The 25,960-nt window shown below is 37.9% G+C and overlaps 1 protein-coding gene across 1 annotated transcript in view; it reads right to left on the bottom strand.

Annotated features, from left to right (window-relative positions):
• Positions 1-10,714: 10,714 nt before the first annotated feature.
• The window catches only part of LOC117504214 (chemokine-like protein TAFA-2), a 106,007-nt gene continuing 90,761 nt past the window's right edge, over positions 10,715-25,960 (bottom strand). The window contains exons 4-6 of the mRNA XM_034163611.1: positions 23,369-23,493; positions 20,800-20,856; positions 10,715-10,966 (exon numbers count right to left, since the gene is read on the bottom strand). Of these exons, the coding sequence (XP_034019502.1) occupies positions 20,827-20,856; positions 23,369-23,493 (155 nt within the window). The 3' untranslated portion in view covers positions 10,715-10,966; positions 20,800-20,826. The remainder of the gene's footprint in view (positions 10,967-20,799; positions 20,857-23,368; positions 23,494-25,960) is intronic.

The raw sequence follows: 25,960 nt of genomic DNA, 5'->3' as shown, positions 1-25,960 counted from the left end.
TTAGGGTTGGGGGAGGGGGAGGGTTAGTAATATTAAGATAAAAAAAAACCCTGTCATGAAAATTTGACATGAGCACGAAAAAATCCTCATGAGACTGGGTTGTCCATGGCTCACCTGAAAACTTCGTAAGCTAACCAAGATACCCTTGTGGGATAAGATCACATGCACTATACTCAGATTTTCTATATTGTACCCCTGGAGGGCCACACTCTTCTTCCAATGGTTCTGTGTGTTTGATATTACAAAAGAAATATTCTAATGGGATGGCTGTCGGAAGATGTCCAGTAAGAAGAGTACTATGGTTGGTCAACCCATTGGAGGCTACAGTCATGTACAGCTGCCATGGCAACCACTGACTTGTGGGCTGTGGCAGTGTCCTGATTAAAAAAGGCCAACTTTTGTCAGCTTTTCTCTGCGTTTAGCCTTGACGGTCCCATATAGTTACCACAGCAAGCTGATATAGTGCTCTCCGTTTATGGCTTTGCCCTTTGGAAGGTAGTTCTGTGAGTTGTTGTCCTCTGATTGAAGGATTAAGACCTGGTTATTCGTGTTTGCGTGTCCAGTCGCACTTGCTGATGAATTTAGCTTTCTTGACTTGTATGTCACTTTAAACAAATGCGACTTCCAAATGAATGAATGGTTAGAGTTTGATGTTGGGTAGCAAAACAGCGGTCATAGTGCCATATCGATTCTTAACTTAATTACAAGATCATAACTAAAATGGTGGCTTTGCATCAGTTATCTGAGTTTATTTTCTCATGTGGGAGGGTCAGGTTGTCAGTGTCTTAAAGGACTCTCTTGAATCTCTTGACAATGTGTGTTGCACAACCTAAGGCTCACGTCCCAGGTGGATTTGAGGCATGTTCAACTCTGTACTGTAAAGCAGATAGTTCAATCAATCAATCAATCAATTTTTTTTTATATAGCGCCAAATCACAACAAACAGTTGCCCCAAGGCGCTTTATATTGTAAGGCAAGGCCATACAATAATGATGTAAAACCCCAATGGTCAAAACGACCCCCTGTGAGCAAGCACTTGGCTACAGTGGGAAGGAAAAACTCCCTTTTAACAGGAAGAAACCTCCAGCAGAACCAGGCTCAGGGAGGGGCAGTCTTCTGCTGGGACTGGTTGGGGCTGAGGGAGAGAACCAGGAAAAAGACATGCTGTGGAGGGGAGCAGAGATCGATCACTAATGATTAAATGCAGAGTGGTGCATACAGAGCAAAAAGAGAAAGAAACAGTGCATCATGGGAAAAGGGGTTGGACTACCAATATGTAGTAGATCTAGGTTTGAATCCCATTCCCGCTGCGTGTGTCTCCTTGTTCAAGACAGTTCACCTGCATTGTCCCAGTCCACCCATCTGTAAATAGGTAACAGCCTTAGCTAAGAACGTAATCTGTGTTGGACCAGTGTTCTGTACATAGGTCTTACAACCCATACTGCTACTTGAGCATAAACTAGGGTGTAAAGGGGTTGGAGATATCCTTTTAATTAGCCATGGTAATGTTTTAGGTGCACAGCGCTCTATTCAGAAAGTGGACCCAAGGTTTTCTGGTGAAAGATTTCCATAAGTGTTTACATTCACTTGGTTTAAAGGTTATTTTCAATAAGGTTTTGTTGTCTATATGACCAGATTGTACAAGACAAGGCACGTCTGAGTAATGCTAAACATATACGGCGCTCAGTGGTGGGCACAGCTAACCAAAAAGTTAGCTTCGATAACTGCTAATCCGCTATTTATAAAAGTTAACTTTTATGAGGCTAAACCGATAAATGTTTCGCGTTTAAGCACCGCAGGGGCTTCTGCGTAAAATCAAAGGTGATCACAAACCCAAAACGAACAGCGAGCCAGAGCTTTTGTCTTTCTGCTTCCTGCCCGCTGCTGTAAGGAAGTGTCACTTACTTTTCACACACAACAACACAGACGGTGGCAGGAGACAAAAGCAAGGCACTTTTCACTCATTGTTTCATTTATAAACAAAACTAATTCCAAACAGTGTATCGACATTAACGGCAACTCTGTCATCTTTACAAAGTGAAAATATATCACGTATCTTTAAAGTAATGTGTTAATTCTGAAGGTTTGAGCATGAACTGACACACATGCCAAAAGGCATTATGGGAAATTAGTCTCCTCTCAATTCCACCCCCCCCGCCCCCCATCAAAATGCATAGAACACTGCAATTTACTGGATGGGAGGGTGACTAGAGTCACACGTGAATCTGAAATGCAGTTTTGCGCTCAGAATGTCTCAATATTGCGTAAGTGAGCAATGCGATGAATGCATGTGATCGGTCATCCACAAATGCTGAATTACACTTCACAAACAGAATTTTCAGTTTTGCAAATGCCTTTTTTACAAATGAAAAAAAGAGACATATTTACAAATACACATTTATTTGTAAAAACCAACATACAAGTTACAGTAACTTGGATATTAATTTAAACAACGTGGGAGACAGGCGTGAAAACCACAACTAGCATCAGAATACAGAGCTATAGGTATTAGCCTAGGCATTACACAGAATACAGATGTGTCTGTGCCTGTATGAGCCAAAATGGCCCTTGTGTCAGTCAATTCCGATAGTTCATGCTCACATTGCTGTTTGTGCCACTGTTAGTAAGTCCCTTCGGCTGCTCCCTTGTTTGCACTTGGGGTCGCCACAGCAAATCCAAGGTGGATCTGCATGTTGAATTGGCACAAGTTTTACGCCGGATGCCCTTCCTGACGCAACTCCACATTACATGGAGAAATGTGGCAGGGGTGGGATTTGAACCCGGAACGTTCTGACCTGAAACCAAGCGCATTAACCACTTGGCCACCACCACTGTTTGTGCCACTGTTCAAAAGGAAAAAATGACCAAAAGGACTAAAACATGACGCTTAGCTATAAAGATGGCCTTCTTCGGTTTTGAGGTTGCTGCAATGAGCAGGCTGGAGGATGTGCTCTGACGTAGAGGCAGTAAAGTGTAATAACCAGGATGAATCCACCGCGCTTTGTCTGATCCACATTTTGTAATCCAACAGTGTGCTGTGAGGGACAGCTCATGAAGCTCAGGGGAACGAACCGAACAAGTGTGATCCATCCTGGTGCTAATTAGAGACATCTCTGTTTTTATTGGAATGAGGAGGACTGGCTGCCGTTTATAAATTTCTGTTAACTGTATGTCGCAATAAAAGGCGTGAGGGCAGTTTAATGACATTAATGGGTACAACAGTGATGTATCACCTCAGTAGCCATAAAACAGTGTAGAATGTCCTCAGGGGACGTTTATACAGCTGTTATAAATGCATGTGGTCTGGCTGGATTTTTCTCGTGGCAGTCATTGTTATGGCGAACATGTTTTTTAGCCAATTATTACTGCACCTGTTTATTAAATAAAGCAATAACAGCCAAGGTTCATATTTATTCTGAGCATTTTATTTCTCATTTCAGCTCCACACAGCTGCACAGCAATATTGCCTGCCGCCTCAAAGATTTATTTAAAGAGAATCATTTAAGCTTTCTATTTGCTGGCCAGATGTGGTTTAATGAATTCAAAGTTCATCAACAGAAAACTTAGGAAATGTAGTGCACAAGCCATCACAATCGTTGAAGCAGGGGCGTAGGCAGGAATTCATTCTTGGGGGGTGGGGGGGTGGGGTTGCTGCCTACGACTAAGCGTATCACCATCTTATCATATACCTTTAAATGATACGCCAATATGATTGGATAAACACTAAAGAATAAATAGCAATACTCCCTTTTCGCGGACGGGTAATATTTTTCATACCACCCGAGTAATCAGCCAATCTGGACAGCGGAGCGGTGCCACAACGAAGAGGCGCAGTCAGAGGAACTGTAAAATACTGGTGAGTCACTATTAATAATTTCTTACGTGTCCAACCTCGTAGGTTGATCGTTAAAATTAAATTCGTTAGTTCTAAAAGTCATCATAATTATTTATAGGAAAACGTTCTGTTTTTTGTCTACTAAGGTTTGAACTTTGAGTGTTTACACAGGAGAGAAAAGTGAGAAAATGTTAATGCCTGTTTGAGAAAAGTGTATAAAGTGTGTAGTGAGGGGTTTACAGCCTTAAAACATCTATAATAATTGTAAAAAATAACGCTGACTACTTTGCGGATTTCGCCTATCGCGGGTTATTTTTAGAACGTAACTCCAGCGATAAACGAGGGACCACTGTATATGATAAAATCGTTATCAAGTTGTTCACCAATGAATATGGCTTTTTACGCCCTTCAGAAAACCATACAACATTTATCATTTATAGGTATATGATAAAATCGTTATCAAGTTGTTTTACCAATGAATAGGCCTCAGGGTGTATGGTTTTCTTCAGGGTGTATAAAGCCATTTTAATTGATGAACAACTTGATAACTGATAATATTCAAAGGGGAGTTTCAAAACAAATGAAAAACTATTTTTCGTTTATTCCCTGTTTAATTGCTAGAATTGTATCAGCAAATAAGTCGCTGTTTCACCAAAGGATCAAAGTAGCCAGCACAACAAGACCCAATAATAATTTAAGGGCCCTTATTTTCTGGTCTAACTGGGATTTGAACCTAGTAGTGGAGCAGTTAAGGCAGAAATCGTTCAGTTTTTGAAGAAAGCATGAAACCTGGCACAGTGATACTATAGGACCTAGGGATCATGAAAAAAATAGACCCCCAAAAATAACGCCCCCTGGTGGCTGCAATAATGGATTAAAAAATGGCCATTATTTTCAACATATTTTTGCCATTTACTTTCAAATTAAGGCAGATAAAATTCCAAAATATTTACCCATGTTTTTGGGGTCAGGAAATCCAATGGACTCATTTTCAACTTTGTGAGATGGAGGCCATATTGGATTCCAAGATGGCCACCATTAAAATGAAGATTATGAAAAATATCAGTCCTCTGTAAAGATGGAAGCATAATTGTAAAAGTTACCCATAAGTAATGAGGAGTCCAATTAACCTATTACATTAATTACCTGATGCCGGCCATATTGGATTCCAAAATGGCTGCAATTAAAATTAAGTATTTATTATCTCTGCTATTTTAGTGACAAATTCAAAATTCAAGCCTCAGGCCTTTGTATCTATGAAGTAGTGATTGCAATAGTTTCATTCACAATTCATCTACTAGATGTTTGTCATACTGGATTTCAAGATGGCTGCCATATTTCACTCTATTGTCAAAATATTTTTCTTCTATTTTTCAATGCATCCTACTTAGCATACAGTGCCATATATGTTAAGTATACATCAGAGAATTACCTTTCAAATTAAGTAACTGGTAATAAAGATCTATGTTTAAATCCTGGAGACAGAAATCTAGTTCAAACATGTCCATATGTACCATGGCAACTTTAAAGGTCAAATAGATGGGTGGGCTGCCAAATGAATATAAAAAAGGCCAAAAGATATGGTTCGTATTAGCCATATCCAGCCAATGCCAGTTCCACATTTCAGTTGAATTATTTTAGCCATAGTGGAATAATCTGTATTGCTCCTGGGATACTTCATTATAAAGTGTGTTATTTACAAGGAATTACCTGCGCAAACTGATATTATTGACCCAAATTTATTAAAAAAAATAAATAAATAAGATTATAACAAACAGCTGATTTATTATAATTAAACGTGTAGATCTGTAACAGAACAAAACAGATTATTTAAAAAGCACAATGCAAAAACTGGAGATTTTTATGCTATCTTTGTTACAGCAAACTTGAATATTAAATTTTTTTTGTTGTTGTTTTGTTTTCAAACAGAATGATTTAAAGTTGCATCAGTAAATGTTTAGTGCTTTAAAAACATATATGAACGTTTTCGTCCATTTCAAATAGCCCAAGTGTGGGGAAATCTTACCCAGATGGCCAAATGTCCAGCAAGTTTATAATTAAAAGTTGCCCTGCTGACATGTGTCTGATCAATGTCAGAAGCTTATCCATCATAGTACTCCCCATTGCATTTGCACAGCTGGGTGCAATTATTTTTAGTTTTGAATGTCTTAAAACATTTGCAATTGCCTGTGCAAGACTTTGTGCAGCCGCATGCAACAAGCTCCATGCATGCCTTCTCAGTCACTGGTAATGTGATCCAAACTGGTTGATAACCTACCTCTATTTGCAGATTTTTGCCAACCCCAGTCTGTTGGTTGTGGGAGTTTTGGCTGAAGATGCAAACATTGACCTCAGATGTAACCTGCCTGAAAGACTGATCTCCTGATGTGCTCCTCGAGTGCTGCCCTTGTTGGAGGACTATTGTCAATGTTTCTGGAGCATTTTATGAAGAATGTCATCCGGGCAGAATTGACATCTGTATCATATACTATGCTCATATGGCACCCCATATATCATGAAGCAGCTTGCCAAACATCGTGAAATGCATTAAAGATAAGCATTATTAAGCAAACAAGAGATAAAGAATTTAAATAGGATTTTAAGTTGCACTTTTGCTTTGGAAATTCAGCACTGTCTTAACTGTCATCTCTGATGTATTTAGGCAGCTTGGCAGCATAAAATAGTGCCATAGCATCCATATAGGTGTTTTTATTATTACATAACACTGCTATAAGAACCTCAAGACCCTTTGAGGTTGACTTTCATTGATATTTACTGATTTTAGAACCAAAAATACTAAACTTTGATCAACTTCTTTCCCTGCATTACTGTCATTTTTAAGAAAAGCAAAGAAAAGTAAAAAAACAAGGCAGCCATCTTGAAATCCAATATGGCTGCCATATGACTAGATTCAGAACTTCATTGAAATATACCCTGATATTGAAAACAGTGATAGATACTGTAATTACTGTCCTTTGCATATCATAAATTGAAATAATGTTAAAAATTGGTCAATTTCAGTGGCCATTTTAAAATTCAATATGGCAGCCACTAGGGGGTGCAATTTTTGTGGGTCTATTTTTTTTCATGGTCCTTAGGTCCCATAGTATCCCTGTGCAAAGTTTCATGCTTTCTTAAAAAACTGAATGATTCTTGTGAAAAGTTGGCCTTAACCGCTATACTATAGGCCTGTCTGGTCACAAGACCACTCCTTTAAACACTTGAAAACAAAACCAGGCATGATAAATAATCCAGGTGGAACAGAAAACACATTGTAAGCCTCTTTGTTAAAAGTGCTTATTCCTGCACTGTTCATCTTTCGACTTTTATGGTGAGAGACAATGAAAATAATAAAACTTTCCAAATATATCCAAATATATACGGACCTCTCTGGACAGGATCAGGTAATTTCCATAACATTGTGTCATTCTGAATGTCAGGTTCATACCTGAGTTTCTGTACTAAATCTGCTCTTTTGTCATATAAAACGATTAAATGAAATGAAAGTACAAAGGTGTTGATGGCATCAACGGTTTTATGTGGATCTCGGTAATGAAATTTCTTTTCCCAGAGAATCGATGAGCTCCGTTCCCCTGGTGGACTGTGTAATTACAAAACCTTCATTAGATTATGAAACTATACAGCATATGGTGAGGGGAGGAGATTCCTTTGATGTGTTGTAATCACTGCTGTAAAAATAAAAGACAAAAAATAAGAGCGAATCACCTTTATTTGAAACTTTTTTTTTTTTTTGTATTTGCAGCCGTACCAAGTGGGACTTTGAGCCTGGAAATGTCAAACTGCTTTAACACCCCAACCAAGAGGCCTCATGGCCTTTTCACTTGTGGGAAATGGGTCGTTTTGCCCAAAGTCGCCTTCGGTTAAAGCAGGTGAGGGTTGATGCTTACCCGAAAAGGCGCCATAAAGCGTGTGAGTAACGCTCAAGGCGGTGATTGTCCTCTGGTCCTGGTGCAACATGTTTCACAAATCGTCTGTTTGGAAGAGGACAGAGTGCCCAGTCTGGGTGACTAGCAATAGCGTAGACGGTGTGAACAGGAAGCTGAAGCCTTTTTAAAATAAAATCTTGCTTGTGTGTTTCAAGCCACAGCTGAATGACCTCTGCTACAGAAATGTTCTGGTGTAATTTCCCGAAAGAGAAGCGTTTAAAAAATTGATAGGTGTCAGCAATGCAACAAAAAGCCTGGAAAGTATGGCGCTTCTTTAGCCGCGGTTTGAGATCCAGACTGACTTACGGGTTTGTTGCTCCCGGGTCCCTTTATGACAGGGATAATATGAAAGTTTTTAATAAGCCTGTTTCCCAGAGCAAGGAGAGCTAATTTCTCACCGGGGTCCTCAGCTAAACACTGAAGATGCTCTCATCCATACAACAGAATTATGTGCAATATTAGGAAATCTGTAGGTGAGAAAGTTTCCTGAGCATATCTGTTTAATTTAGGGAAGGGTTCTGATATGCATCAACTCCAAGAGGTGAAGTGAAGGACATACTATCTAAAAATCAACAACACAAAAGAATTTTATATAGAATGTGGCAACAGGTAGGAGACATTTCCAAAACATAGGCATTGTGACACACTCGAGGGAGCATCTATGACGTCCTAGTCATATTAATAATGTATGAACAAGGTGTTGTACTACAACCAACCCCATACTGCCGTATCGTATCTGTGTTTTTGCTTTCTGTGGTTACTACGCACCCGGATAGTGTAGGATTTGAGCCATAAGTCAAAATGACAACACAAGGTCCAGATTATCAAAGATTGTTTACAAAACCTTTCATTCATAAACACATGTTCTGTTATAACCAATAGGTCATGTTCCACAGCAGCCTGTACTCAAGGTTCTTGAAATGGAGCAATAGCTCCATCTGCTGGACATTTACCAGGTACAATAGGATTTTCATGTATATGTGTGTGTGTGTGTGTGTGTTTATATATATATATAAAGAGAGAGAGAGTTCAAAAAGATAACATGGTGTCAAAATCATATGAATTGGCCACATTCATTCACAATACATGGGAATTTTAAAAATTGTTAAATGGTTTAAAATTATTAAATCATTATTTAATGGTGGCCATCCTGACAAATGGCAGCCACATAGAATTTTTAGGTGGCTAACATTCTTTTATGAGTTAGTGGCTTATCTGGTAAACACTGGTTTATTTTTAAGCTATCTGCCCTGCTCACATCACCTCAGTTTCTATGTGGTATTTTTTTTATCTTAAAATTATTTTTATTTTGGGCCTTTTACCTTGTCAATAGAGTTTATCATGTGATCCATTCAAACATGACATTTTAAACAATCAGAACGTATGTTGTTTAATCATTTGTTACTAAGATGTTTAAAAAGAAACAAACAAGCATTCAGCTACACAGCCATAATTTATTAATGATGTCATCACTTCACACAGACAAAGGGAATTGTATGGAAGTAAATCTGTGCCATCAGAGTTTGAATTTGAATTTTTAAGGTTTAATGTTTTTAGCATCAAAATCAGAGTTTGAAGTTGAATTTCCAAGGTTGAATTTTTTAGCATCAAAATATTCAGCCTCAAAAAATTCAACCTCAAAAAATAGAAAAGCAGGGAGAAGCAATCAATCCCTGTCTCAATCATCCAACCAATCACGCTTTGCTCCATTGGTCATGTGACACTGAGACCAAATCGAAAGAAGAAGAAGAAGACTTGATACATTGCTGAACGCAGGATGATTGAGACAGGGGTCGATTGTTTCTCCCTGCTTTTCTATTTTTTGAGGTTTAAATTGTTTATAACTTGAATTTTTGAGGTTGATTTCTTTTTTAGGTTGAATTTTTTTGAGGTTGAATTTTGTTTAGGTTGATTCTTTTTTTAGGTTGCATATTTTTTAGGTTGAATTTTTTTGAGGTTGATTTTTTTTAACTTTTTTTTTTAGGTTGGATTTTGTTTAGGTTGAATTTTTTGAGGTTGAATATGTTGATGCTAAACAAATTCAACCTTAGAAATTCAGCATCAAACTCTGATTTTGATGCTAAAAAAGTTCACCCTTAAAAATTCAAATTCAAACTCTGACGGCACAGATTTACTTCCATAGAATTTTTAGAGACAGCCGCTGGTCAGCGGGTAGAAACTTCAGTAACTAGTTAAACAGTTGCCTTTGTCCAGTCAGCAAATACACGCTGTTGTAATTTTTTTGTCTGAATGTTGATTTCTGAGCTCCAGAGTGATGATATGAAAATCATATTTTGCAGAAGCGGTAATAACCAGGATAGTGACTTTAAGAAAAAAGCAACATAATAGCAAAAACCAACCCGGATCAAGTTTTCTGGTTGGGTTGGTTAATGCGTACTATATGAGCCAGAGAATCACATCGAATCACAATCTGATTGTTGGATATCTGCATTATCAGTTTGTCACCAGATACTGACATAGCAACATTTTTTTAGTATATATATCAGAAAGCTGATGAATTTCACCATCCTTGAACCAAAATTGTACCTGAAGCAGAGATGGACGTTTCATGCAAAGATAATGTATATTTTTCTACTAGTTTTCAAACAGCATGTTCTTATTTTTCACTTTGGATTTAGAATCGTACCAATAAGAGTCAGAAAATTCAGTAAAAATTTGAAAGTTGTCCAATGTATCTGTTGCTCAGACACGTCATTTACGGTTTAACTTTTAAAACTACGCTTTTTTTCCCCAAAATAAATGTCACAGCTGACCAATAAAACAATCACATCTTGTGATATTTTCAAACTTTATGATATACGGACCTGCTGTCCATCCTGTTTAACGTGTGGTGCACAATGCATTAGAGAGAAAGGAAAATCCTCCACAAGAGGACCGGAAACTGACATACAGGAAGAGTTCAATGTCATATTCCGCTGTTAGCGATGTTAGAGATGGAATCCTCTTGTCTGGTAAGGCTAATCATATCTTTTAAAAAGAATTGCTTAACAATCAGAACTTCCGATTGGATCTATTATCCTTTGTAAGAGTTCAAGAAGACGCTATCAGAGTTTTCCAAAGATTAACTGCAGTCCAGAGGAAATGAAGTCTATTTACAGGAGCATCCTTTGCGTTTGCCTCGTTCCCTCCAGTAATCCAATGAAGCCCCGAGCCGTCGATCCACCTGTGATGGACAAAATTTAGAGTATGAGAAAAATACACAGTGGTATCCTTACAAATTCACCTCTTACATAAAAAAGAACCAATGTTAGTTAATTGTTTTTCTTTTTTACTTTCACTTTTGATACTGTGTGCTTCTTACCCCGTATGCTGTGTGCTCAATTTCCCTGAGGGAGTCTTCCCAAGGGATCAACAAAGTTCTATCCCATCTAGTCTAATCTTAAAGTGACATTAACAGCCTTCTCTTGAGGGATGAGCCATTTCCGCCCAATTGGTACTCTTGAGGGCCAGGTATTCGGCCAGTCGGACACTTGAATCCTCCCTAATTTGATGCCATAAAAAGTAGGTTGCTACCCTCTGGACTCACAGGAGAGGGTTATTAGGGGAATTTATATCCCAAATTCTTGGACGTGCAATGACTTGGTGGTGAGTAATGGCCTGCCAAAGTCCTATTTTGGCATCTAAAAAGGAGTCATCTGTTGAGCCATACTGGCTGTATTCAGAAAGAAGGATCCTGGGTTATTACATTTGCTGAGATTAATTTTACTTTTCTTTTTATTGTTGTTGAGTTATGTGGATTTGCTGCAACTGACCTGTGGCCTGTCTCTTCTAAATTCGCCTTTGAACGAACATCATCTCAGTTGCATCAGTCTAACGGCTTTGAGGATGAGGGAAGTCTGTGAGTTTTTAGGTTTTCTCTCTCACTTCGCTGCCGTCAGATCCTCTGCAGACCTGCATTGGCCTCGAGATTAAATTGCCTGTCATGGAGCCTCCGGGCTGACTGGCAGCTCCTCCAAAAGGACATTCTGGAAACAGCTCTCGAGGAGCACGCATAACAACCTTCATAACGACGCTGGCTATTGATTCCGACCGTCTGTCAGCTGCCACGGCGACGCGATGCACTGAAGAGAGAACTTGCAAGTCTCCATTATTGGACGCTGAACGTGATGGGATACAGACAGTTCTGACAGCCCAGTTAGACTCATTTAAAAATGAGTCTATTTGATAGCAATCAGGCCGCAGCAACTGTTTACTCGGAATCATGTCGGAATACAATCAACTGTTGAGGGAATGGTACCAAACAGGACAAAGACTCCCCATACGCATGCTCCAGCACTTTACTGCTAATGAATTTGTCCCTTTTCTGGAATAATTACAATTCTGAGCTGTCACTGTGATTAATGCAGTAGTAATTTGAGAATAATTCCACGCTGAAAAGACAAAGAGGCTTCTTGTCAAAAGGGAAAATGTCTTCAGAGATGGATCGGGAGGGAGGGAATATCGTTAACGCCGTTTGACTGGCTGTCTCAACAATGCTAAAAATACTCGGTGAAGTCTTCAGTAGTTGTCGGATTCTAATTCAACTGGCAAAGTGTTCATTTCCACTTGGTGACTAAAGAAGGTTGACTGGAAGATTCAACACAGGAGGTGCAAAGGCTTGTTTTGTGGAATTAAGACGTGTAATTGGCATGACCGCCGTGTTCTCCCTAACGATAACATTTGTTTTGTAAAAAAATGGGATTTTCATATTACAGCCATTTGAAAGCTTCCCTTGCCAATGGAAGGACCAGGTCAGGGAGCAGGAGCCACGTGTTGCAGCAAACACCACTCAATCATCGATGGGAACTACAAACTCAGACAACCGGTGCATTCCCACCTCTCAAAAGTAATCATCTATTTACTGCAGCCAGGTGTAACGTGGGCATCCACTGGGATCCCCAACACTGAGGCACCTGCGTGCTGGATCATGCACTGAGAAATGCACCACATTGTCACGATGGGGTAACTAGTGTTCCCTCACAATGCAAGTGATACTCCTCATCTTCGTCTCTCTAAGTAACCACTCATTTGACACAAAGCCATTGGAGCCATACGCAAGGATCCTCCAAAGAGAAGTATTGAAGACATCGAGTCCCCACCTTAGGGTCAGGTTACACGGCACACGGCGATAGCTGATCGATGGAAAAAAGTCACAAACCATCGAGAAATGTGGACGAATGATCCTGCACTTTCCCATCACGGAAAAGAATCAGGAGTGCAAAAAGGAACGAAACAAAATCGAAACTAACGAAAGAAAAACAAAGAACGTCAACCTTGACGCTTTAAACAAAATTAAAGTGAAATATTTATGATGACGTGACTGACAGGTGCGGGGTTTGGTTGTCTTGGCAACAACATGTGCGCACACGCAGGCCAGCCACAAATGGCTGGAACGTGTGTAAATAGTTAGTTATTGATGAAATGTCTTACCGCTATTGTTTCCGTATGACAGCGTTGCTTTTTGTCCCACACATGGATGAGTCATCAGCAATACAAGGATGTTACGTTCAGCTCGTCGGAGCTTTGGTTATTAATCCATTCAGGTATCGTCAACATTCGTGCAAGATGTCGGACTCAGGAGGATGGACGAAGTTGGATGACAGTCAAATGGAACGCTGACATTACGGAAACTACGCAAACGATGAGGAACCGTCAAGACAGAAAGCAAAACGAAATATGGATGAACTGAGGTTGTCACTGGGATTCGTTCACATTTTTTAATAGTTTGAAAGTTTTGACGAAGCTCCAGCTACAGGAACGAAGCAAGACAACGGTTAAATGATACCTCTGTAAGTCAACGTAAGTCCAGATTTCTTGTTTTGTTTTGGCTTTGGTGTCCTTCGTTAGTGACCGGGGCTTTAGGTAGTTAGCATCCCAGTCTTACAACCATACAGTAACCAGAGGTGTCAAGTAACGAAGTACAAATACTTCGTTACTGTACTTAAGTACACTTTTTAGGTATCTATACATTACTCCTTTACTTATTTTTCTGCCTACTTCTGACTTCTACTTATTACATTTTCACACAAGTATCTGTACTTTCTATTCCTTACATTTTTTTAAAACAAAGCCTCGTTACTCTTGGCTTCAGTTTAATGTTTATATATATATATATATATATATATATATATATATATATATATATATATATATATATATATTTCACGTCATGTGCGCCTTAATCAACTTTTCTGCAGCACGGCTTTGCTTTGAACCTTGAACCAATCAAAGCAGTGGTTCGCAGATTGAAGCAATGCTTCGACCTATTGCTTCGTTTATTCCTTCTTTCTTTTGCTTAATTTTCCCCCGCTAAAACCCTAAAGAGCATACGTCTGTGAGTATTATTTACCTTTTCTATGTTAAACCGACCTGTTATTGTCTTCTGAAACAGTTGATAGATGTATTTTATAACTTCAAAACGGGAGCGACGCTAACGCGTTAGCATGTCTATGGCATTTCAATGTTAAAAGTTAGCATTAAGCAATTGCAGCTCTCATAACGTTCGGGTGCATTTGTTTTCAAATTGTAATATTTCTTAATTTATTTTTGTTTATATATTAATAATCTAATGATTATTATATACAATTTTAGAGAAAGAGGCAAAAAGAACCTGAATAGAAACACAACAGAAAATATAAAAGCAACTAACAATGATCATACATAAATAAATACATACATAAATAAATACATACATACATACAGAAATAAATAAGTGTTTCCTGTGAACACCTAGTGACTTTTACACCTCCACTTCATCCCTGTCTTATTTAATGACAATTTGTTTCGGTCAAACCATATTTTCAATGTGTTAATTTCTTCAGTGATTTCCTCCAGAACTATCTGCCAAACTAGAAAACTGCTGCGTCCTTGTAAGAGCAGAATACTACTGGAATGAATTTGAATAAGGAAAGTTTTTTTTTTTTTTTTCTTCACTAAATGGATGCTGCACTCACTGCAGTTTGTCTGGAATAGTCCCAGATTGCATTTCAGAGCTTCTAGAATTGAAACATTTTCGTGGAGGTGGTGTTGGGGGGTAATTTTGGGTTTTGGGTCTTGGGCCACATGTAGAACGAATCAGTTTTTAAATTAAGCTTTCAATTCATATAGTGGCATCTACCTTTTTTTTTTTTTTTTTTTTAAAGGTTACTTTATACTTTTATACTTTAAGTAGGTTTTCGAGCACATACTTTTTCACTTTTACTTGAGTAAAGAGGTCAAGTTGATACTTCAACTTTTACCAGAGTGTTTTTAAACTGCAGTATCTGTACTTCTACTTAAGTAACAAATGTGTGTACTTTTGACACCTCTGACAGTAACACAGGCAGCACCAGGACCCTAAAACTTGGACTCCTGAACCTCTTCCCAGGTATTTCTCGATTCCAAAGACCGAAGACCCGGAGACACAAATGTCACTGTTGAGATAAGGATCCAAGATCTTCTTTAAGGATCCAGAAAGAAGAGAGTAGGTACAATCTACACTCAAAAAACTGATGCACTGGATGAACTCAGTTCAATTAAGAGCAGGATTTCCATCGAATAAAATATATGTAGCTCCAAATCAAATAAAGCACATCCATGCAAGATAATTTAATTTAATTTAGTTGGGACTAAACTGACACATTGGATTGGATTTCCATCTAATAAATATATGTAGTCCCAACTAAATTAATTTACATTATGCTGCATGGGTGTGCTTTATTTGAGTTGGGGCTACATATATATTTTAGATGGAAATCCTGCACATAATTGAATTGAGTTCATCCAATGAGCCATTTTTTGAGTGTAGATGTAAATGGGGTTTATGCGTCACATATCAAAGTCTTACGATAATGTTGCTCCTTATTCTTTGATGTGGCCTCACTGTAATTTTATCAGATTACATCAGAAAGTTTTATTTATCAGCCACGCTTGCTGTTATGACAGCGAAACTTGTGTGTGTGTGTTAAAAATACACCCACGAGGTTGTCAGTTCTTTCAATCATATCACGGAGCTGAAATTTACAGAACAGCCGAGTTCTGCTGGGAATACTTTGCACGTTGGCTGCTCCAATTGGCAGCAAGAGATAATGCTTTGAATTTTTTTGAAAGTTTGAAGGCTTGACCCAGAAATCCTGCTGAGAGATATCTGATAACTAAATATCTTTGTTTTATGAGGATCCAACACCTGAAAAGGATTCATGAGAAAATAGGACGACTCTCTACGGTGCAAATAAGTGGTATAAATTATTTCTGTTTATTGCAGTCTTAAAATGTAGTTGGTACATTACCTCAATATCTTACCCAGTGAGAGCAAAATACAAATGCTCCTGTGAGGAAAAACATTCATTTCCACCACAATTCCTACTACCTGCACAAATTCAACTGTGGCGTCTAGTGTGGTCTGTTTTCTAGACCACAAATATAAAACTGTATTAGTCTGGACAGACACGCTGCAAGGGTATATCAACTGTAGCCAGATGTCGGGCGAGACTACATGCTTTTGCCTGAGGTCCTCTGTTTTCCGATGGTTGTGAAAAAAGTTAGTAATCCTTCACCCTAAGAAACAAAAAACATTTGCCATATGTCAACTTGGTTGTTTAAATGTGAAAAGCAAATGATCATAAATTGTAATTAATTGCATATTCTGTTTCCCATTGAGACAACCAGGTTTGTGTAAACTGGTTGACATTATACAAATAATGAACGTTTATGAGTTCAATGGTACAAATATTTCATGAACTGAAAGATGGAACGTACCATTCAACGAGGTGAATGAAAGAATAAAAAACATTCATTATTTGTTTTATATAACACCTAAAATAGATCCTTGTCATCTGATATTTTATGAATTTATAAACAACAATAAAGGGACTTACATTTTGGTGTTTGTCACTGGTGCTTTGATGTCAACACTCCAACATAAACTTTACATAGAAGTCTAAAATTGTTCTGAGCGAACTTGCAAAATAATCCTGACAATGTATTCCTTGATGCCGTTGTTTTTGCTTGAGGTCCTCTGTTTACGATGGCTGTGAAGAAATTTAGTAATTCACTCTAAGAAACAAAAAGAAATATTTACTTAATCTAGTTATGTCAACTTGGTTGTATAAATGGGAAAAATAAATGATCACAAATTGTTACAATTAACTGTATATTGTGTTTCCCATTTAGATAACCAGGTTTTGTATAACTGGTTGACATTATACAAATAATGGATGTTTATGAGTTCAATGGTACAAATATTTCATGAGGTGAAACATGGAACGTACCATTCAACGAGGTGAATGAAAGAATGAAAAACATACCACTGAAAGAATGACAAAACATTCATTATTTGTTTTATATGACACCTAAAATAGATCCTTGTCATTTTACATTTTATTAATTTATAAACAACAGTAAAGGGACATTTACTGTTACATTTTGGTGTTCGTCACTGTTGCTTTGATGTCAACAGTCCAATACGAACTTTACATAGAAGTCCAAAATTTTTCTGAGTGAACTTGCAAAAAATAATCCTGACAATGTATTTCATGATGCCATTGTTTTTCCCTGAGGTCCTCTGTTTACGATGGCTGTGAAGAAATTTAGTAATTCTTCACTCTAAGAAACAAAAACCAATATTTCCTTAATCTAATTATGTCAACATGGATGAATAAATGGGAAAAGCAAATGATCACGAATTGTAATTAACTGCATATTCTGTTTCCCATTTAGACAACCAGGTTTTGTATAACTGGTTGACATTATACAAATAATGAACGTTCATGAGTTCAATTGTATGAATATTTAATTTGGTGAAAGATGGAACGTACCAGTCAACAAGGCAAATGAAAGAATGATAAACCGTACCATTGAAAGAATGAAAAAAACATTCATTATTTGTTTTATATAACACCTAAACTAGACATGACATACAACCCACCAATCAAATGACAAGGATCCACTCAGCTGTTATATAAAACTAGATTAAGTAAATATAGTTTTTAACGTGGTGGATTCTTATTTGCTAGTTTGTACAATTGTGACTTCTTGTGTAATTTATGGAAATGGCAAACAATGAGATTATTACTGAATGTGATATTTACACCATTCTATGATTCATTTATGTAGATAGTGAACAAAAGACATGTTTTTATACCTGAATTACATTGACATGATGGCGACTTTGATTTTTTTTTTTTACACCGATATTTTTACGCTAGACACATCGCTCATTATACCTGTATATTACACTTACATGACATTAATCTGGAATTCATTTACACAGATGGTGAAAAAAACACATACCTTATACCTGAATATTCAATTTACATGATGGTTAATTTGGGATTCATTTTATATAGATGATAAACAATAAACATATTGCTCGTAACACCTGAATATTACATTTATGCGATGGCTACTCTGATTCATTTCCATAGACGGTAAACAACAGATGTGCAAATTGTTAGTATTGAGCTAGATTAATCAGGTTGGATAATCTGATTAATTTACATGGATGATAAACAATTCTATTTGACAGAAATGATTATATGAAATATTACATTTACATTTGTTAATCTTAAAAGGTCTATTGTACGCTGATTAATGGTTCTGATGTTCCCCTCATTCTTTGGTTTTAGGACCAAAGTAATGATTAAACTGTCCTCTCCGTGGTCAAAATAGTGTGAATCTGATGTAAATATCCAACAAAATTAGATTAAAACAATTTTTATGATATTACAATAGTAACACAAAAAAAGGTCTTCAAGCTAGCCTCCCAGTACAAGAGGTTGCACCACGTACAAACCGATGACCACAGACTGGTGGATCATTGCGTCAGTCGTGACTTTGCAAATGGTCAAAGCCCCAAAACAAGTTGAAAACTACTATGTGCACTGGAACCCTGAATCCTGAGTGACATGGTTCATTGCCATCCATTTGGTGCCACCAGCAACTTTATACGTCAGACACTGTATCTGTTTGAGGTTTGGATTTTTGCTGACATTTTAGAAGTCAGTCACTGTGTTTCAAAATAGTCTTTTTTTCCCCACACAGTATTAATACATTTATGATATATATTCAAACATCCATCAGTACTGCTGGAGGTTTTTCATTTATGTTGTTCTGTTTTCCAAAAGCCTGGCTGAGGTGAAGAAGAAAGCCTGACCCCCACGACTGCTTCCAGACACTTGTAGAAACGTATGAAAGCAAGAACCTTGTTTCTCTGGCTGAATTCAAAGGTTCGCCAGATAAATCCACTGGGTAATACTGATATTTTGAACAGGTTATTGTTGCCTCTTTCTTTCAGGTGGTGGTTGTATTGAGGTGGCTGGTGACTTGCACTGCTGCTCTCACTCATCTATGGCTGCTGTAGTTACAGTACTGGAAAAAATAATGTGTATAAAGTAATACTGAGGCCCTTTCTTTATCTTTTAGAGAGTTTTCGTGCCTGTTCAAGTATGCAGGGTACACTCAAAAAATGGCTCTTTGCATGAACTCCATTCAATTATGTGCAGGAGTTCCATCTAATTAATATATGTTGCCCCAACTCAAATAAAATACATCCATGTAAGATAATTTAACTGAGTTGTGGCTACATATATTTATTAGATGGAATTCAATCCAATGAGTCAGATTTTTACATGTATCACTCAAACAAATGCCACACTGGATGAACTCAATTCAATTATGAGCAGGATTTCCATCTAATAAATATAAGTAGCCCCAACTCAAATAAAGTGCATCTATGCAAGATAATTTAATTTAGTTGAGGCTACATATATTTATTAGATGGAAATCTTGATCATATATGAATTGAGTTCATCCAGTACAACATTTTTTGAGTGTATGCAGGGTACACTCAAAAAATGGCTCTTTGGATGAAATATTAATAAATAATAAATATTTATTAGATGGAATCCAATCCAATGAGTCAGATTTTTGAGTGTATCACTCAAACAAATGCCACACTGGATGAACTCAATTCAATTATCTGCAGGATTTCCATCTAATTGATATATGTAGCCCCAACTCAAATAAAACACATCCATGCAAGATAATTTAATTAAATTGAGTTGGGACTACATATATTGATTAGATGGAATACAATCCAATGAGTCAGATTTTTGAGTGTATCACACAAACAAATGACATTGGATGAACTCAATTCAATTATGAGCAGGATTTCCACATAATAAATATATGTAGTTCCAACTAAATTAAATTAAATTATCTTGTATGGATGTGCTTTATGTTGTGTGGGCCGCTGAAGAGGAGGTACTGCTGGCCCACCACCACCAGAGGGCGCCCTGCCTGGAGTGCGGGCTCCAGGCACCAGAGGGCGCCGCCGCCTCACGTGAGCAGCTACGGTGACAGCTGTCACCCATCACCTGAGACAGCTGACGGCAATCATCTGTGGGGTATATCAGCAGGACGGCACCTCCACCTCATTGCCGAGATATCGTTTCTACCTACGAGGTAACGTATCAAAGCTGACGGAGTGTATCCTTTTGGATTAGTGTATAGCTTGTGGATTACTGTTCCAACGAGAGGTGGAGGTAACTTCCCTGCTGTTCGGAGTCTTGGGTGCAAACGCGCCCCCATCTAACTGTTCTTTGTTCCTCGCCAGCAGTACCAGGTCCGACATGCGGAGGCAGTGGCCACCTGGGAGTTCGGGACTTGGCGGCTCCAGTATTTCCGGGGTCCTGTGGCGGAGGAAGCCGTGTGGTTCGGGTCTTACCTTGGAGAGGCGTCTCCTATCTTCGAGCCTGCCCACACGACACTTTTGTGAATTGACTGTTGTCCATTTCGTGATTGGTTGTATTCGTGTGCACGTTCACAACAGTAAAGCCTTGTTATTTGACTTTCTCCATTGTCCGTTCATTTGCGCCCCCTGTTGTGGGTCCGTGTACTGACACTTTCCCAACACTTTATTTGAGTTGGGGCTACATATATTTATTGGATAGAAATCCTGCACATAATTGAATTGAGGTCATCCAATGCATCATTTTTATGAGTGTAGACAAAACCTAATTAATTTAGTAAATTCTTCACCTGGATTCCACTGCAAGGCATCAGACGTTACCAAAGTTGGTCTCTGTCGGCTGAGATCTTCGGAGTGGTCCATGTAAAAGAGTGCAAAAAAAGAAAGATGTTTTGGTTTCATACAGCAATATCAAAACTCAACAATCAGGTCAAAAATAATAAATAATGAGTGTAAAAGGAGATAAAGCTTGTGTCAGAACAAAGGATTATATATATATATATATATATATATATATATATATATATATATATATATATATATATATATATATATATATATATATATATATATATATATATATATATATATATATCCCACGTTGAGGTCCCGACAAGTCCCTGAATCAATAGCACCAGGCTCCAAGCTCCCGGCTCCAGGCAGGTGTGGTGCGGGTAGTTTAAATAATTAAGTACATGGAGAGAGACAGAACTGAAGTCTACGGAGCGTCATAACACAGTGAAGGATACGAGAATCACGTTACAATGTTAAAAGCAGGTAATTGGAGTGAGTAATTGGCTAGTTTGGGTGCACAAAGTGGCCTGAAAGTGCTAAGGAGACATGGTAGCCCATTGATTACAGGCCCCGGGAGGTCCCAACACCGACTGCAAACATTAGCTACTGCTGAGTCGAGGAAGGCAAACGACCGCAACGGAAGCCCCGGTCTGTTGACCTTGAGGTGAGCGAGGTTATATTCAACAGGTCTGTATATTCATTCCTGTGCAATCGTTTTCGGCGCACTATAATTTAATAAAAACAGTATTTGGTATTTTCAACAATGGGTCAGCAGAACAAATTCAAACCAACGGATTATTAAAATAGAAATACTACATTAATGATCATTTCCTTACCTCATTTAGCAAACATATTTGATCCCGTTGGTAGTAACTTAGTAGTAACAGTAGGGCAAATATGTTTCAACCAAACCAAGATCAGTTCAAAGAAATTTTAACTGATGGTCACATAATTATGTATATTAATTCATATATGTTAGATATTTACCGGTGTTTTTACAATTTTTAAACATTTTAGGTGAATTAAATATAAAATTTTAGCAAAATGTACACTCAAAAAATTTTACTCATTGGATGAACGCAATTCAATTATGTGCAGGATTTCCATCTAATAAATATATGTAGACCCAATAATTAATAATTTAATTTAATTTAGTTGGGACTACATACATTTATTAGATGGAAATCCAATCCAGTGAGTCAGTTTTTTGAGTGAGTTGTTTCATCACGACAATATGTGTTTAGTTAAATTTGTGAAAATTTCAATTAGATTCAATGTAATTCACCACAATGCACGGATTCCGCAGATCTGCACAAGAGGCTCCCAAGAGATATTTTGGCATAAACACGTTGTGGCCTTGGCTGCCGCTAAACCGAGGCTTTGGAAATGAAAAAAAAAAAAAAAAAACAAGTTCATTTTAAGCTACGTGGAATTTCAAAACCACCCACCCACCACCCAGACAGAACAAAAGATAATCTGTTTTAGCCATCTTGACAACATTCATACAAAATCCTTTCTGCAGGGTTGTGTGGAATTCCGACCATCATTTTTGTTCAGTTTTAGTACATAACTAATGTTAAACAATCAGAAAATGTTGGCCATAATGCAAAGTACTACTGCGCAATAATAGGGAGTGCACGCGAAATTGTTGCTCTCCACATTTCAGGAATATGGCTGTCCTAAGATTGCCAAAACTTAGCCAACTGTTAGCAAAGCTAATGGCAATTAAAAATTTCCTTTCATGCATTTATGCTCAAATACTCAAGAAAACATCACAAATAACTTAACGCTTCCAACAACTGCACGCCTATGCACCATTGTGGAGTGATACGTTGCATTATGGGTAATGATAAAGCACAAAATATAATAACAGTTTCATAAAGTCCTGCTCTGTCAAACTGTTCCAAAACCAGATGGATATAGCTTCTAGTTAACCAAAAGATCCCTAAAAGCAACTTATTGGGTACCAACTACGATGGAGTCCTAAGCTAGCTTAGTTAGCTAATTCATATGTAGCTTCTGGAAAATAAGTTTGAGCTTTTATATGAGCAAAAACTGTTAGTTTTTTTTCCTTCAACCAGATGGATATATCTTCTAGTTAACCAAAAGATCCCTAAAAGCAACTTATTGGGTATCAACTACAATGGAATCCTAAGCTAACTTAGTTAGCTAATTCACATGTAGCTTCTGGAAAATAGGTTTGAGCTTTTATATGAGCAAAAACTGTTTTTTTTTTTCCTTCAACCAGATGGATATATCTTCTAGTTAACCAAAAGATCCCTAAAAGCAACTTATTGGGTACCAACTACAATGGAGTCCTAAGCTAGCTTAGTTAGCTAATTCGTATGTAGCTTCTGGAAAATAAATTTGAGCTATTATATGAGCAAAAACAGTTTTTTCTTTTTCTTCAAATATGTGTTCATCCACCAACAGTTTCCTACAGAGTTACTGAGTTTACTGAATATTTTTAATGACTTTAATATGAGTAGTAACACACTGAAAATATGCCGCCAATTTTCCACCATCACACATCAAACCCACACATATAAAATCCGTGTTGCCTACCTTAGTGGTTTTGATCTTGTTTCCTGTAGCACAGCTCCAGCCCTTCAGATCAGGAAGAACTTTGCACTCCTCCCCGTCAAGGCACGGATGCATCTGACACCACCACTTCTGCTCCACTATTGAGGCTGACGGAAAGACGCGGAGGTTACCTTTTAGTTCTTAATGTCTGAAATAAACACGAATGATACGCATCTCATCATGGCATGATACCGTTTGGAAGCTTTCCCAGGTTTAGCGCCGACCCAGTTAGCTAATCAAACACGTTAAGGCTTATCGTTGGGCAGCAAAGTAAGAATTTCATTGCACAGGGAAACATGTTTCTTTACTGTGCATATGACAATAAAAGCTTTGAATCTTGAATCTTGAATCGTTTTGTCAGTGTTATTCGCATGATTCCGGCGGGAATTGGAACGTCGCCTGCATCGGCGCCATAAGAGCGTGAAGCTCATGCTGTTCCATTGTGCAAGACATCATTTAAATCTGGCATATTACAGAAGTCATTATCTACACTCCACGTCGCACTCTAACGGCATTAACGTTCGTTCTAATGAAGAGGATGGTTATTATAATCCACAAATAACAGTGGAGTAAATTACGGGGAATGGATACTTTACGACACGAGGGAATCAATTTGTTATCACACAGCCGCGGTTATAGCAGCCGTGCTGTAAAAAGGTACGTGGGGTCAACGGTGAGCAGATGGTGGTTGTCTAACAATGGCTATTAAAAAGCCACAAAGGTTTCTCATGAGGCGAAATGGGGATAATCATAACCAAACATACATAAAGTGCACCACATTTCACTGAACAATTAATGATGCTTAAAACAGCATGACGGCAGATCAGACTGAAAAACGAGTGGAAGGAACAGCAGCTCAAGTCGGATAGAAAGAAAATTACGTGGGGCTCAATTTTAGCACCAGAAATGCACATTAAATCACATTATCTGGTTTAGTATATCAGTTCAAATTGAGGTGCACGTGCTCTGTTGTTTAAGACGTACAAAATGCCTCATTTTCAACCAGCTTTCCATACAGATTCCTGAGGACGATCTACCCATTTTTTTCTGAAGCCTGTTTTATGTACGCTTATGTACGTTTTATGTCGGTGAAGCTTCTCTCCCCCCCCCCTTTTCAAATATATTTGAAAAATATTTCAAATATATTTATTGCGGTGTGTAAATTACCTCAAGCACATTTTTAAAAAAAATGAAGTATAGCTGTGGATTTTGGAGTGACTGTATACTCTATGTGCCAGACTGCTAGCTTGGTTAAGCGGGAACTTCCCACTAGTGCTAGCTTCCACTAGTCCTAATCCTAGTATTAAGGAGAGTATGTTGAAGTTGTTTTTCCATTTATGGTAGGCTTAGAAAAGTGTGACAATTTGAAACTAAAAAACCCCCAAACATTTAATTATGATGAATTAAGAATGAAGAGGTTAGGGCTAGTGGACTCTTCCTGGTTAAGCTTGCAAGCTTTGGAACGCTAACAAGCTAACTCCTTCAATTCAGTTACTTGCTTGTTGATAGTCAAACTGTTGTACAAGTGGGGAAAAAACAGTGTAGTGAGTTTAGGATATTGATATGAGTTATATTTTGCTGCTATATCACTAGTTTGTTGCCTCTTGTTAGTGTTCCGTGCACATATTCATTCTGGTTTTTTTGTTGCTTAATGCTGACAAATTATTGTGTATTTGTTGTTTTTCTGATGCCTGATTGTGTTTTTTCTCTCTGTTTGAGGTGCGGCTCCATCCAGAGGGGTGGTGTCTTTTTCTGCAAGCCTCCCGTCCTGTGCACCGGCATGGACGCCCAAAATTTCCTGTACATTCGTTTTTGGCAATTGTGTCAGTTGCATGGTCCAAGCAGGTCACCACTTTGAGTCTGGTCTGCTTGAGGTTTCTTCCTCAAATCATCAGAGGGAGTTTTTCCTGACCACTGTCTCCTGTGTGCTTGTTCTTGGGGTTGGTAATGTTAGACCTTATTTGTGTGAAGCGCCTTGAGGCAAGTTTGTTGTGATTTGGAGCTATATAAATAAATGAAAATGAATTCCAAATGACCAGAAATGCACAATCACATTATCTGTTTTTTATCTGATCAAACTGAGGAGCAAGCGCTCTGTTGTTTATGACGTACAAAACGGCTCATTTGCACACACCTTTTTGTATATATTCTTGATGTTTATTTACCTGTTCATTTCTATGGAAGCTTCTTTGTCTGCTGTATATATGAAGCTTTCCTTTAACTTTTTTTTGTTGTTTTTTTGTTTTGGTGTAGAATTTGCCTCAAGCACATTTTTAAAAAGTGAAGTTTAGCTGTGGAATTCAGAGCAGCCAGACAGCTAGCTTGGTTAAGCGAGCACGCTTTGTAATGCTAACAAGCTAGCTCCTTCAGTTCAGTAGCTAAACTGTGATAGTCAAATAGTGCTGTTGTACAAATGAAAAGGAACTAGTTTAGCACAGTGTGAATATGAGTTATATTTTGCAGCTATAATCATTACTGTGTCACCTCTTGTTAGTATTTTGTGCACATATTCCAAACAACCAGATATTGAAAAACAGCGAAAATGTAGCCTCTCTTGGCTATTGTAGTCTCTGT

The sequence above is a fragment of the Thalassophryne amazonica genome, chromosome 22 (assembly GCF_902500255.1).
Source record: "Thalassophryne amazonica chromosome 22, fThaAma1.1, whole genome shotgun sequence".
Lineage (NCBI taxonomy): Eukaryota > Metazoa > Chordata > Actinopteri > Batrachoidiformes > Batrachoididae > Thalassophryne > Thalassophryne amazonica.
The sequence above is the reverse complement of the archived record's forward strand: the minus strand, read 5'-3'. Positions and strand labels throughout refer to the sequence as shown.